Source organism: Bactrocera neohumeralis, chromosome 6 (assembly GCF_024586455.1).
Source record: "Bactrocera neohumeralis isolate Rockhampton chromosome 6, APGP_CSIRO_Bneo_wtdbg2-racon-allhic-juicebox.fasta_v2, whole genome shotgun sequence".
Classification (NCBI taxonomy): domain Eukaryota; kingdom Metazoa; phylum Arthropoda; class Insecta; order Diptera; family Tephritidae; genus Bactrocera; species Bactrocera neohumeralis.
The window spans coordinates 17,025,684-17,041,333 of record NC_065923.1 but is presented as its reverse complement, the minus strand read 5'-3'; the positions used below and the strand labels follow the sequence as shown (position 1 = coordinate 17,041,333).

Here is a 15,650-nt window from a genome sequence, read left to right as displayed (position 1 = left end):
CCGTCAGGGGCTTTGCTTGCTACATTGAGTGCCGAATGGAAAAACGCTAATAACTTTTGAATGGAGAGCCGTATCGGATTGCGGTAAAAACTGGATTTTAGAAAACTGCTTGTACAATAATTTGAGTGGGAAAAAGTTTTTGCTGTTGTTGCAGAAGTATTTATAAAAAGTAAATTTTGAAGGTGAGGCTATGCTGCCAAATGGAAAAACGCTCATAACTTCTGAACGGTAGCCCGTAGGCGCTTTCGATAAAAACCGTAGTTTAGAGCAATTCATGTGCTATAAATCCAAAATAAAAAAAGTTTGTTGCTGTTGCCGAAATTTTTTAAAATTAATTTTTAAGTAAGAGCCGGAGGCCGCTTGGAAAAAAGCCGATAACTTCTGAACGGTAGGTTGCAGACAATTTCAGTAAAATGTGGATTATAGGGCAACGCAAGCGCTATAATTTGAGATTAAAAAGTTTTTATTGCAGTTTTAGAAAATTTTTTAAAAAATTTTCGTAAAATAAAACTCAGTTATTTTTGCTAGAAATTCAACTTTATTGAAATGTACTAAGCAATATTATTAGCGCGCCCGGCATCAGGACGCATGCGCTTTTGTATGCAATAACTAAGTAACAGTTAATTATAACAAGAAATCAATACAAAATAATATTTAACTTAAAAGAGGCGCATATAAAATTATATTTATATTTTATAAAATAAAATTAAAAATAAAATACATTAAAATAATTTGAACTAAATTTCGGGGCGTTTTTGCAAATACATTTACAAAACATAAAAATAAAATACACACGTGTGTATAAAAATATAATAATAGCACATAATACATAAAATTATATTGTGCATACATTTGTATGTATGTATGTATGTGTAACATAAAGAGCATGATCAGTATACAATTACATAATAAATTACACAAACAAAAAGTGTGCTAAAACGATTGCTTTAAAGTAAACTGTACAAACGAGCAATGTAAGTTATTTATTTATGTACAATTGTGTGGGTTTTAATTTAAAAAATATAAAATACGTAAGTATGAATATATTTATATTTTTTTAAGTTATTTTTTATTGTTATACATATTTTTTTTTAAATACTAAAAGTTTTTGTTTTAAAATTTTTTAATGTAATATATTTTTTTCATATAGTAATTTTTGTTTTTATTTTTTGAAAGTTTTAATTTTTTTTTATCATAATTTTTATATATTAATATATAATTTTTATTTTATATTTTTTTAAATATTGTTTTTTTTTTTAATATTACAATTTTTTTATTTTATAATTTATTTTCATTAAAATTATTTTAAGAATTATATTTTATTAATATTATTATATAAAATTTGTTAATATACAATATTTTTTTTAATAAAGCAATTTTTATATTATTATTATTATACATATATACATACATATGTATATACATATATATTTATAATTTTTTTATCATACATTTTCTTTTAGTATATTTGTTTAAATATTTTTGTTTTAATATTATTATTTCTTTGATATTTTAATATTTTTAATTAAATAAACTTTTATATTAAAATTATTTTACATATTATACTTATTTAATGTTATATTTTTATATATTTTACTTTTCTTTTAAATTATAATTTTTTTTAATATCACCATTTTTTCTTTAAAAAATTTTTTATCATCATTTTTTTTATATTTTATTTTTTAAATGCTTTTTAAATGGTTCTTTCTTATATTATATAATATAAATATTATAATTTTTTTATTATTATATACATTTTTCAATAAATGTTTTATTATTATATTTATTTAATATTACATTTTTTATATAATTTATTTTTTTTATTATATTTTTTTGATGATCAAATTATTTTTAAAAATATATGTTTTAATATTATATACATTTTGTAAATTGTTTTTTTTTAATTATAATTTTTTTGAATATTTTTTATTATATTTTAATGTAATGTAAGTAAAAATAACAAACACAATATTTAGTAAAATCAAAACTTGTAAGTTACTGCACACTAGTGTACTTTTTGCCTAAAAATTTGCATAGCGAAACAAATTTTACATTTTTTTTTGAAAAGTTTAAACAATTTATTGCTTTTAATTGCATATGTAGGCTCTATAATTTAGTATTAAATAAATATGTGTGTAGCTTGTGCGCTGGTGCTGCCTTTAAGCATGTAATTGCTCTTTAAATTATTAATTTTTTTATTTTACGACAACACTCGAGTTGCTGCTAAGCAATTTTCTTGCATAATTTTTGGTTATCATTTTTTTAATATTTTTTTTTAATAATTTATTTTTTTTTTTAATAATTTAACGTTGCCTTTGTATATATTTTATGTGCAAATTGTAAAATTGTATCAAAAAATTGCACGCGCATGCGCACAGAGCTGCTAGATATGTGTGTGTGAATGTTTGCATGTGTTAAGACTTTTATATAATATAGCTCTTGTTATTTTATTCTTTTTAAATTTTTAGTTTAATTTTATATAAGAGTATATATGCTTGTATATGTATCGTATGTAGATGAGGCCTAAGTATATATGTAAGTATATAATATATATATTAGAATCAATCGCTCGCATTTTTGTGTATATATGTATATATATTTTGTAAGCTTGTAAAATATGTAAAAAGTTATTAAATATTTTAGTGGTTGTGGTATTGCATATATGCATATATATATGTTTATATATCAAAAATGATTGTGTTCATGTGCCGATGTGCGTCTGCGTGAACGCTCATATATGTATATATGCTGATAGTATTACAAAATATAATTCTCAATGTTTAGCGTTTTTTGTTTTGTTTTCGAAGCGCAACATTTTCGCGCTTTCATGCTTGTTTCTACTTTAGCAGTTCTAGTCTTTAAGCAATTTTCACTTATTTAATTTAAATAGCAAAATATTATTTTTTATGTTTTGTTGTTTTTGTTTTGTCATTTTAATAAAACTAAAATAAGCCACGCTCCTTCTTCAGATTGGTCTGCTTCCACAATGGCATCTGTTCGAATTCGGCGCTGGTCATGCCGAGCGCTGTCTGGAAGTCCGCTGCGTTCAAATACAATTCCAAGCGCGTCGGATCCACACCTTCGGGCAGTGGACGTTCCTTCAATATGGCAAGCGGATATTCGGTTTGGGTTAGTTGTTTTAGCACATCAGTGATGGGGGTGGGTTCATCAGTACGACCATCCTACAAAATGAGAAAATTTGTTAATTTTATGGCCTCTAAAAATATTTATATTTCTTTTTATTATATACGAAGATCAATAAACTCGCCACTTGCCTTTTCCTACTAGAATACAGCGCTAGAACTACACATACTGCTAATACTTCGATCTCTACTCACCTGCATGTTTATTTCTTTGATATCATCGCGCTCACTCCAATCGGGGAAGAGAGCTTTGAAGGCCAATGGCTCTAGGCCAGCCCATACGACATAACCTTTAATGTCATGGAAGTCTTTTTCATTATTTTCACCTAATAAATGGATGAAAAATAAAAAAGATAATTAGCAATTTGCAATGTGGCTACAACAACTTTAGGCTCACATACCAAATTTGGCGCACCAGTAAGATACGGCTGTTTCCAAAGCAGCGCGTCGCTCCGATATCCAACGATTCACGCCGGCGCGATTCTCATTCGTTGGACTGCTGCGCTCTTCAGTGGTTACTAAAAAAATTTAAAAGAAATAAATTATAATTTTTATATGACAACAACAAAAGCGGCGCAACAAACTCACTTTTGAGATCCTCCAGCGGCCACCAGCCCATCCACAGCCACAGCATATCACCGTCGTCGAGCATAAAGATGGTCGGTTGGCGTGCATTGTACAATTGTGCCTGCGTGTATGGATATGGACTGTGCAAGTCCTGGCAGCGCAGCGCATATTGCAATTCCGTGGCGCTAAACACGCCCTGCGTGCTCGAGAAATGGAAGAGACGCGCAGTATAAGCGAAATCTTTGGTTGACTCTTTGAGTAGACTATAATAGGCGTTGCTATCGTAGCCGCTCAATGCCGCTTCGAACTCGCTCGCACGCTTGCCTTCTTCCACCGTCTCCACCTGCACCACGCTCACACTGTGTGTGAATAAATCCTCCGGTTTCTCGGTTTTCAAGTGATCTGCCGCCTGCTCAGCCACTTCGCGTGTATGTTTGGCGCTCTTACAGCCATGCCATATATACAGCACGCCCTTATCGCCGTGCACAAGCAACATGGAGGCGCGTGAGCGCAACTGACGCGCATGACAGTCCACCTCGCTGAGTAGCGTCTCTTCCGGCACATTGCCAGTGATCTGATACAGACGCCATGTGCTGCGGCGTTCTAGGCAATCATCCTTACGGCCTTTGTGCTGGAATAGCAATTTGAAGAGCCTTATAAAGGCGGGTGTTTCATCGCCCTGTGCCACGCGCTTTTGTGCGCCCTTCTCCTTATCCAACTCGACGGTGAGCAGCGCGGCAGCACCTTTCTCATTGGCGCTGGAATCGTTGCCCTGCCAGCAGAAATATACACAACGATCGCGTCCGACGGTGGCGCGTTTGGAGATTTTGCCACTCAACTCGCGCACTGTCACCGAAATCTGATAAACCCAACGCACAATGTAACTTTCGGCAGAGTAAAAGTGTCCGTAACTGCTAGCGTTGGCGTTGTCGAAGTTGAATTCGTGTATCTGCCATTTGTCGGTGGATATTGTGATGACATCGAAGTGACGCATGCTGTCGTTGTCGTAATAGAAGTTGCCACGCCCCAAATTGGCGTTTTCTAACACTAAATTAGGCTCCAGATAAGGTTCGCCTTTGTAGAGCGCGTGTCCATCGAGCGCTTTGACAGCATGCACACCATTCATGAGATAATCTTTTTCCAGATCTTCACGCTCCACTTCCGGCCAATCGGAGAATTTCTCCTTGAAAAGCGAAGTTTCCATATTTTGTGTGATTTTACCCAAAATACACCAGTCGCCGCGCTTCTCGCAACGCCGCAGAAATTTATATGACTCGCGATTACCTACAATTGCTGCATAATTAACGGGATTGACGTAGCAGCTGGAGTAGTCCACATCGCCGGTGTCGTAATGCTCTTGCGCCAACTTAATGGCGGCACGCTTTTCATTTGTCGACGCTGTCTTGCCATTCCACACATACATTTCGCTGCCGAAATCGAAAATGATAACCTTGTTGGGGTCGAGCATCTCAACTTTCGGTATGCAGCCCCAGTACTTTTCCATCGGCACCAATGAATCATCTTGGAACTCGTAGATTTTGTTGGTCTCTATCAGACTTGCTTCGAAGAGATCGTCTTCATCGGCATGCCCACAATCGGGTATGATATAATCTTCCGGCTTGCCCAGCAGCTCCCAGAATTTCTTCCAGTGACGTTCATTTAAGAACTTGCCATCGGTGAGTATAACCTCAGCAGACGCCGTGCAACCGAGATCTTTGTTCTCGACTATATAGGCGCATATTTTCTTGCTGCGCGCAATTTCGATGACATTGGCGTACGAGCCGACATAACGGTACAATTGATCACCATGCACGAGTATAAAACAATCGCCGCGATTCACCGACTTATAAGTCGGTTCAACCAGACGCGTCTGCACGTGCGTACGGCCCTTGACATGCAGCAACATAAGCTTCTTATAGGGAACCCACATTTGATTAAGTGGCAGCGCTGAGGACTTCAAAGCAACCGATTTGAAATCTTCGACGGATGCCAGCCCGGCGATGGCCTCGGCCGCCAAGTTACTGCTGCGATGACCATCTGAAAGCGAGAAGAAAGCGTAATTTTAGCATACTTTCATCGAAAAGTTTTGACAACGTTCGCGTCTTCGTGCGCTACTTACATGACTCGAGCTTCAAGCGACGCATTTCACGTTCAGCCACACCAGACTTAACTTCGGTATACTCGGAAGTGATGTCGCTGCGTTCGGCTAAACTCTTGAGTGGGTTGCGTGCTGCACGCCTGCCCTTCGGACCTTGTATGGTACGTTTTGTAACCAAACTGTAAGAAAAGGAGCAGTAAATTTTGATGAGCTGAAGTTAATTTCGAATTTTGACTTTTCTATTTGTTTGACATTTTTTACTTAACGAAACGAAAACAAAACAAAAAAATTATAATAATAAAAAAATAATACAATAAAAACCGCTAATACTCACCGCTGTGTCGTCTTGATGCTATCAAAATCGAAATCGTTCACTTCGGCATCCTCGCTAATAACGGTTGTCTGTATGGGTGTTTGTTTCTTTGATGCAAAGAATTTCTCGAATGTCTCTTCGTCGTCCAACTTCGGCACAGCAACACGTGTCCCCAGCGCTGCACGCTCTGCGGCAGCACTCATTGTGTTCGCCTTATTCTTTGTCTCCTTTTCATTGCAGCGCCCATCCGAATCGGAGTCGGAGCTAGAGTTGGCCGATTCGCTATTGGGACGTTCGGCTGTTACGCTCAAGCTGCGCTGCAGGTAATTATGATGTCCGTTGGTACCACCGTTGGCGCCACCATTCGTATTGGTTGTCACCATCATCGATGGACTCTTGGCGAGTCCAAGTTGTGGTTGATTGGCGCTGCGCACCACATGCATGGGACACTTTTTCGGTTCGGCATTTTGTTCGCGCTCAAATTGTAGCTCAATCGGTGACTGTGCTTTCTTCTGCAGACGGCCAGCGACTGTGAACTTTGAGGCATCGGATTGTTCTGCGTAAAGAGGAAGGGGGAAATAAGAAAGAGTGTTAAAAGACAAGCTTTATGTGAAGCAAGTTCGCTTTCGGTAAAAAATATGGAAGAGAACGGTTCAAAGTCGATCTTGAGGAACAGCAGAGAGCTGTGAAGGCTTCGATATTCAAAAGTTATACTAGATTATTAGTTAATTATAGATTGTAAGTTATAAGGTCCGTTCCTGGACTTATAAGCAAAACTCGTTTAATATTATAAATAATTAAGTGATAGTCTATAAGTAACAAGAATGACTGAAGGCTTCGTATGAGCGTCTTTTACACACCAGAAATGCACAAAAGAACTTATACAAAAGAAGTTGCAAACTCAACCCATTTAACTTCGGAGGTGAAGGTTTTTCCATCGAACCAACTGACAAAATGTAGTAAGACGTTGATGAGATCGCTAGAAGAGATTCGATGGTTCTCTTATGAAAAAAGACTGAGTTAGGAGCCATAGTCGCTACATAAACCGTAGATAGGTTCAGCTTTGGTGCGGTAACTATGATACAAATCAAATGCAATACAACTCAAGCCATGAAAAGTGAACATGTTCTCATGGGTATGCCGTTTGGAGTTAGAAATTTGACCGGACAAAACATCGAATAATGGACTATTTTAACAAACAGTGTTTTTCAACCATCCATGTTGATTTCTTAGGCTAAAACACGACTTAAGGGGGAAGCCTGCTTTAGAAGCTTCTAAAAATCGATTTTTTTTTTTGCTTAAATCTCTTTAAAAATTATATAGGAATGTGCCCCCAAAGTTATAGATGGGAATTCGAAATATTGTCGAAGCTAGAAGGGAAATAGTGACCGAGCGTATAGCAGTATATGTATTAGCGATTGGGCAGAAAGCGAAAACTTTGACGCGCGATTTCTCGGTTTTTCATTTTTACGATTTTTTTTTAATTGGCAGGATAGAAAAAAACTAAAAGTCGTATGGAATTGGGGCAAAGTTCATTATCTTTGACATTAAATTATTTTCTATTTATTCTAAAAAAAAAGTCAAGTTTGAACATATTTTTAAATAACATAAACTAACATTTTTTTTGGTCAAAAACCACTTTTTTTACAATTTTTAAAAAGTTTAAGAATTTTAAACTTCTGGAATTATTTTAGTTTAACTAGAAGATGTGTTATTAAAAAATATGAATCTCTTTGAATTTTTTGTTTCCGATAGAAATTGCGACCAGCATCCTGCCCGCCGTCCAGCAAATGCACAAGCGAGATGCATCGGGCCATTGCTACCCAAAGGCAGAATATCAAAGATTTCGTATCCAAAAAATTTTCGGAGGATATTTATTCGGTATGTATATAACTATAAACCCTAGAAATTTCGCTTTAATCAATTATTTCTTTCCCTCCCAAAAAAAATCTCAAAAAAATCGATTTTTTTAAGCCTCTAAAGCAGGCTCCCCCCTTAAATGATCTTTAAAGTCCTTTACTTACCAATACGATCCTTCCACTTTTCCGAAGATGTTTTCAATTTGCCCAAACGATCTGAAACTTTGCCACCTTCCAAGCAATTTGGTATGAGAGGTGATTGCGGCAGTGGTTTGTCCGATAATGAATGTGCCAAAGAAAGTGATTCCTAGAATGAAAATAATGAAAATTTTGGGTCATTAAGAGGGTAAGAAATAAATTAAAATCAATATGAAAAGCAGTAATACGGTTAAGTCTTAAAATTAGGTTAAAAGTTCAAAGTAAGATGCAAGATAGTAAATCTGGCGACTTATAAGTAAGTAGGAGAGACTAATTGTATAATGGAGTACACTTCGGAATGACAGCCTAAAATAGTAAATTCTTGGAAATAAAAAAAAAACCTTGAAGCAGAGAAAATTTTGATCGTGATGGATCACTTCTTATCGCGTAATTACTCTAGCAAATTCGAAAAATGCTTTTGAAAAAAAAAACTGCATTTAAAGATAAGCTGTTGGTTTTTTTTTTGAACGCCCAAAACTATTTTATCGATTCAAAGTTCGGTATGTTATTTTTGTCTTTCGAAACAGGAAAAATAATCAAGTTTTTTAATTTCACATTAAGTTTTACTTTTAAAGTAAGATGCAAGGTGCTTCATAATAGACTGGGGTGTCTATCGAGATCAAATAGTGGCGTTGTGATCAGAGAATACTATAGATAGCGCCGAAACTGAATTAATAAAGAATCCCTTATCTCTTTCGAGTAATATTTGGAATTTCTGGTAAATTATGTATGTATGTATGTAGGAGGCCCGTGCTGTGTGTCTGCCATACTTCTATGTAATCTTTGAAGTATATTATTATTTTAGTATGAACCCTGTCATAAATATAAGTGCACGCAAAATATAACAATTGTAATTGCCTATCATAAATCGAAAACAAAAGCAGAGGATGTATGACTCACGATTTATTTCCAGAGTAACTAATTTATTATTCTTGAGAGCGTAATCAATGGGAAAAAGTATGGATTTCTTATCAAATGGCAAGTTGTGATAAAAATAATTAGGGGCTGATGTATAAACAATATAATAAATATGTATGTATACATAATCTACCATATTATTGATAAATAAGTAAAACAAACTTAAAGGAGAGAAAAGTAAACACAAGTTCTACATATACATACATACATACATATATTTTAATCGTGGAGCTGTTTAGGGGGGGAAAGTAAATAAAAATTAAAAAGAAATTAAAATTTTTAAAATTAAAAAAATTAAATAGTTTAAAAAAATAAAAAATTTGAAAAAAATAAATAATTTAAAGAATTAAAAAAAGTTTAAAAAGTAATAAAAAATAAAAGCAAAACTAAAATTCAAATTTTGTTAATTTATGAGCATTTTCAATAATTAATTATGGAGACGTTTACAGGAAAAAAATTTAAAAAATTAAAAAAAAGTAAAAATAATTAAAAATTAAATATTTAAAAAAAAATTAAATATTTAAAAAAATTACATTATTTAAAAAAATAAACAATATTTTCAATAATTACTTATGAAGACGTTCACAAGAAAAAAATTTAAAAAAATTTAAAAATAATTAACTATTAAATAATTAAGAAAAATTAATTAATTTAAAAAATAATTAATAATTAATAAAAATTAAAAAATGAGCTAATAAAAAAATTCGAAAACTCAAAAAAAATATAAAAAAATAAAAAATTCAAAAAAATTTAAAAAAATTTTAAAAAAATATAAAAAAATTAATTAAAAAATTAAAAATCAGCACTAAAAGCCAAATTTTGCGAAATCATGCGCACTTTCAACATTTTGCTTATATCTAACTGTATATTTAATTTATTGTATGCATGTACACCTGATCGGTTGGATTTTTCGTGTGGGCGCTTCGATTGACCCAAAATTGCCGCCACTGACCAAATTTTTGTTGTTTATTTGCTTGTCTGTTTGTGCAAATTGGAAATTCCACGTTTCAGCATTAGAAAAGTGAACAACAACGACAAAAACAAGCTTTGCAAAAATGTATAATGCGAAGGCGTAATTAAAAATAATCACTAAAAATTATTAAGGTATTACAAATGCATATACCGCTGCTCATACTTCTTCTTCGCTGCGCATACAGATACATATGTATATAAAATACATGTAAATACATACGAGGCTTGTTTGATAGGTTAAGGGTGCTGCTAAAGCCCATATTCGATATATTTCATCAGAAATATTTTTTTATATATCCTAAACAAAAGCATTTAACTCTTTATGCAACTCAAATGTCAAACCCTCTCAACACTGAATCACACGCTTGCTAAAACGACGAATATTAATCACTCGACCCATCCAACTGCCCTCGTGCACACGAAATATAAATCAATCATGCCCATTTTCGTCGCTAATGCGCACTTTTATCGTGAATCGTCGAGAGCGCCCCTTAATGGTTTTCCCCATTTGCGTTTATTTGCAACTTTATTTCAATTTCTATTTTATTTTTCAATATTTTTATAGGCCCAGTTAGCATCCAGCGGTACATAAATCACTTTGTACTGGTTTTGCATGCGTGCTTAGTCCTTATATGGTCCACTTTGGCGATCGCGTTTGTCAGCACCGTGACAAGCTCAAGCAGCACGGAGCGCGCGCTCTCCACGGACGAGTTGCGCTCACTGTTAGCGCATGTGGCAATCACAACAAATACGCTAACAAATCACATTTGCGACATCGGCTTTATTGCAATAATTTCGCCGACATTTACATAACAAATTGCAGTTGGCAGCACGCATTATATGCAAATACACTTGAAGCGAGCGTTTTTGGAAATTTTTTCAATATTTGCTACGCTTAATTGCTTGCGGCAATAGAGCGTTTATGGAAATGTAGTAACCTTGAAAATTTTTATTTTTTTTTTTGTGAAAAGCTATTATTTTTAGTATAGGCTATATAATCACTTTGAATCTATATTTAAATGACGAATGCATGACCAAAGTATTTTACTCAAAAATAAATAAGTGGTATAAAACAGTTAAAAAGAATACTACATATGTACATACATATAGTAATATGATTTCTAAAGAGTATTTTAAGTTTACAAAGAAGTTTGTAACGCCCAGAACGGTGACCCTATAAAGTATATATATAAATGATCTATGTGACGAGCTGAACCGATTTGAACATGTCCAACTGTATATACACGAACCGGTCCTCGAATTTTTGAGATATGGATCCGAAGTTTTACATACATTATTTTCTTCCCAAGAAGCTGCTCTTTTGTCGGAACCCCCGATATGGTACCACTATAGATAAATCAAATGCCTTGCTTAGAACTCTCTCGATTGTCTTAAAGCTGACATATTTACAAAATATGAAACTTATATTTGAACTGAATCAAAAATTCATCTTAATTACAATTTATAAAATTTGATCCGGACTAGTCTATTTGATTTGGAGGATGAAGTCATGCGTAGAAGTTTAAGCAAGTGAGAAAAGTTCTCTGACCGCCATTCACTTGGAAAAGGTCAGAAATGATTATTTTACATATGGCTCAAGCAGCTCACGACTTCCGATCTTAGACGTAGTATCCTCTGGATAGCCAAAAAGCATCCGTTTGAAAGCGAGCTAAAGCGAATCAACTCTCCCCATGTTTGTGCGCTGGGTTTGGGATCGGCCACATAAAAACATCGCCAATGAAAAGGAAACAACAGCCTTGCAAAAAGGAAGAACGTTTGCCGCGCTGTTGTAAACTCGGCTATAATTACGTAAGCGGTGTCTACGCCAATAAAGAAGATGAAGTCTATTCAAACTGACGCATAAATCGAATTGGGAAAAATATTTGTTTTTAGTTGTAGCAATCTAGGGTTCATATGAAGAGAAAACAAGAATTTAAGGTATAACAAAAGTTATTCGTAAAGCCTTTATAATTTCTTAACTCAAAGAGACCGCTTTGAGGATATGAGAGAAATCGGATTACATATTTCAGGACTGCTTTCAAAACTCAACCATTTTATTCGAACTAGATGAGATCCTGTTAGGCTTTTTGAGACAATACATTTTAGAACATTAAAATCAAAGTTGTGATTGATCTAACCTACAAACTAAAGACAGAATTTCACAGCTGTTGGATAATGTGTTTTTAGATATAGAATATTCAGTGACATATGTTTTAGTATTATGAGGAAAATGGATGAAAAAAATTAAGTTTTGTGTACAGAATACTATTTTTTATGTTGCTGGTCTTCTTCTTCGTTCTTCGGACTCTGTGCCAAGCGACCAGGCTGTGTGAACATTATTCCCACGACAGTCTAAGTAACCGGAACGGACCTGGATTTTTATCCAGCCAAGGACTGTCAACTCGGCAGAAATCCTCGAAATTATTTCAAGAATGTTTTCTGGCCACACAACAACAACAACAGAACCGATGAAAGCAGTGGAAGCCAAAAAGAGGCCTTTACAGTCTAAGCTATACAAAAATATTCACAGGTGTTATTGGACGATCTTAATATGAAGTCGATTGAGCTATAGAATACACTCAAAATATGCCAAAAGAACTCACTATAACAGTCGTTTATAAACATTTTTGTATGTCAAACCACTGTAAACTAAATACAGACAGTACCTCATGTCAAAAATCAATAAAAACTATAGTTTTCGTATTGCTTCTTCATCCACCATATTTTCCTCAATATTAGCCCAAGTCTGTTTTCAGTCGCTTAACCGCAAAAAATGTTCGCTGGACAGAAACAGAAATTTAGCGACAATGAAGAGTTCCCTTGACAGTCGGGTCTAGGACTGGCAACTCGACAGAATTCTGCCTTTTACAACAACAAGACTGAAGCCTATTTTGAAGCAAATATGCCAGACTCCAGGTTAGAGCCTAAGGTAGACATTACTTATTGAAATTGGGTACTTCTCTGGCAAAGTTAGAAAATTAAATCAGTTTCGCTAGAAAAAAATCTATAAACTCAAAAACTGAAACTATAAAATTGTTTAGCACTTCGATTTTGAAAAAAAAAAAAAATAACAGAAAATTTATTTTCAACAATTTCAAAATACAGTTGTACTTTCATAACTCGAATTTCTATAACTCAAATCCTTCTCCATAACTCGAACTCTTGAATGGACCATAGAAGTCAATTTTCATACAAATTTCCTTTCATAACTCTAGGTGCCTCTAACTCGAATTGATTTTCTGGATTATGGTGATTCGAGTTAGGGAGGTTCAACTGTATATACATATCTCCAAAAATTAATTGAGTTATGCACTTTAAGCTTTACCAAAAATTAAAAAAAAGCTTTATTAAACAATAATAATTACCAATTTAACCTTCTCCATATTACTTTCAATTGTTGGCAAACAGGAAAACAGGAAATGGAAGTGGACTTATTTTCCCAAAATATTTAATTAAAAAGCTTGCCGATCGCTAAGATAAATAAACTTTATTCTGAATCAAAAACAACTGTTTCATTTCCTTAAGAACGCTCGAATACTAAAGGCGCGTTGACGCAAATTTCCAGAAAACAAGGCGCCACACCTGTGAACGCCGCCGCCGATCGTTCGTTGCCGAGAAACACTTGTGGTGCTGCTGCATTAAATGCAATGGGTCTTGTCTGTTTTTCTGCACTTTTTAAAAAATTAAATATTGCTTTTATTGCCGTTAAACAGAAGGGGGAAACCAGCACTTATCCGAAATCGAATTCGAAACGAATTACAAAGGCGACAAAATAAAAACCAGCAACGATAGGAAAACAAATGTTTGAACGGTAAAGTCACGGCTTTTTTTTTGCTGCGTTCAGCCGAGTCCAGTTTGTTAACGGTTTGTCAGCACTTTACGGCACGCGACACATTTTAGAAGCGTTTGTATGGAGCAGAGCTGCGAAACTGCCGGAGCGCCGTGTTTTTCGCAACTTTCCAGCCGGTTATTTCGTATGCTTTTGGACAAGTACTTCAAAAGCAGCAAGTACCTATAACTGTTTGAGCGCATAACTGTTAGATAAACGGCAAAAGTTCTCTCTGTTTGCTTACGAAATTATTGTCGAAGTGATAAAAATAAAAACATTTTCCGCAATCTTGGCATCAGTTGTTCCAGTGAAACTTAAACGAGGGGAGTTACCACAAAACGACCAAAAATTAAGCCCAGCAAATGCCTGATAAGATAGGCAAAAAGCTCCGACTGCAGCTGCTATCATGAATGTAAGGTCGTTGTGGTGCGATAACGCCGAAACAGAATTAATATGAATACTTTCGCACTTAAGAGTGCAAAAAGCTTCGCTGCCGCTCGGCGACTTTTTGATTAAAGTGTTGATTAAAGTGTCGACAGCAAAATTTCAAAATGAAAACAGAAATTAGTTAATTACTTCATATTAGCGCCGAACAGTTGTGAATTGGATTAGTCATGCGGATATTCCACAGCGCAAACTTTATTATTGTTTATGAGTATAGTATGTATGTATGTATTATGATATGGCGAAGTTATTTAAGCACACTGCAATCACACAGTAAACAAAGATGCATAGCTTAGTGGTTACACATAAGGCTGAGAGCAAAGTGAGGCGTTAAGTAGTTCATTAGCAGTAGGCGATCACGAAGGAAACAGCAAACATAATAACATATAAAATGACGAATTTTAATATTTTAAGAACTTATTGATAGACTGTTATGACAAGGAAGAATTAGAGAAGATTCTATTCGGGAATCATGGGAGAAGCTTTGGTACCAAATTCTCCTCATGATACATTAATTTGTTTACTTAAATGCCGATTGGATGTCATAACCATAAAAACGTTTACTTTGGCTGCAATGAAGCTTTAACACCTTTTACAGGTGCATTACTTATAGCCTAAAAGATCTTTACACTGATTACGATCAGTCAGTTTGTATGGCAGCTATATGCTATAGTAGTCCGATCTGAATAATTTGTTCGGAGATTGTAGCTTTGCCTTGGACAATAATATGTGTTAAATTACGTGACTATAATACTTCGTCAAATAAAAAAGTTTCCCATAGCTTGATTTTGAACGATTAGTTTGTATGGCAGCTATATTTTATAGAGATCGGATAGCAGCGGTTCTAACAAATGTGTAGCTTCTTATGAAGAAAAGACCGTATACAAATTTTCAGATCAATATCTCAAAAACTGTGTACATAAGCTTGATTTTAACCTGCTCTGACGTGGTTTTTCGGCTTCGGCTCACCTTTGACACGATATTTGGCCGATTGATCGTCTAATCGTCAATAATAATACATTTCATGACATCCTGGTAGTCGGAAAGCATTGTTTCACAGACATTAACGCTTCGTTGTTTTTTGAAAAGATTAGTGATTTTGGAACCAATTGTGGTTTCACTTTTCTTAGGCCTAAATTATCTTTCAAAACTTTTCAAATCTTTTCACTGATCCCTCCGATATTCTATCGGTTAATAGATGGCAGTAAGATCTCTGATTGTTAATCGTCGATTCTCAAGTATAAATTCCTTTGTTTTATTGACGTGTTGATTTTCAATTGAGGTTGATGGCTGTCCTGGACGTTCGTCG

General features: G+C 34.4%; 1 protein-coding gene across 16 annotated transcripts in view; it reads right to left on the bottom strand.

The window, feature by feature from the left end:
* Positions 1-2,244: 2,244 nt before the first annotated feature.
* The window catches only part of LOC126763630 (supervillin), a 473,985-nt gene continuing 460,579 nt past the window's right edge, over positions 2,245-15,650 (bottom strand). For 15 of the 16 annotated variants that reach the window (XM_050481333.1, XM_050481322.1, XM_050481321.1 and 12 more), the window contains 7 exons: positions 8,146-8,287; positions 6,143-6,677; positions 5,830-5,987; positions 3,732-5,747; positions 3,545-3,661; positions 3,339-3,469; positions 2,245-3,182 (listed from right to left, as the gene is read on the bottom strand). In XM_050481333.1, the coding sequence (XP_050337290.1) occupies positions 2,943-3,182; positions 3,339-3,469; positions 3,545-3,661; positions 3,732-5,747; positions 5,830-5,987; positions 6,143-6,677; positions 8,146-8,287 (3,339 nt within the window). In that variant the 3' untranslated portion in view covers positions 2,245-2,942. Of the gene's footprint in view, positions 3,183-3,338; positions 3,470-3,544; positions 3,662-3,731; positions 5,748-5,829; positions 5,988-6,142; positions 6,678-8,145; positions 8,288-13,433; positions 13,985-15,650 lie in introns of those variants that run through there. The other variant, XM_050481336.1, reaches the window with a different exon arrangement.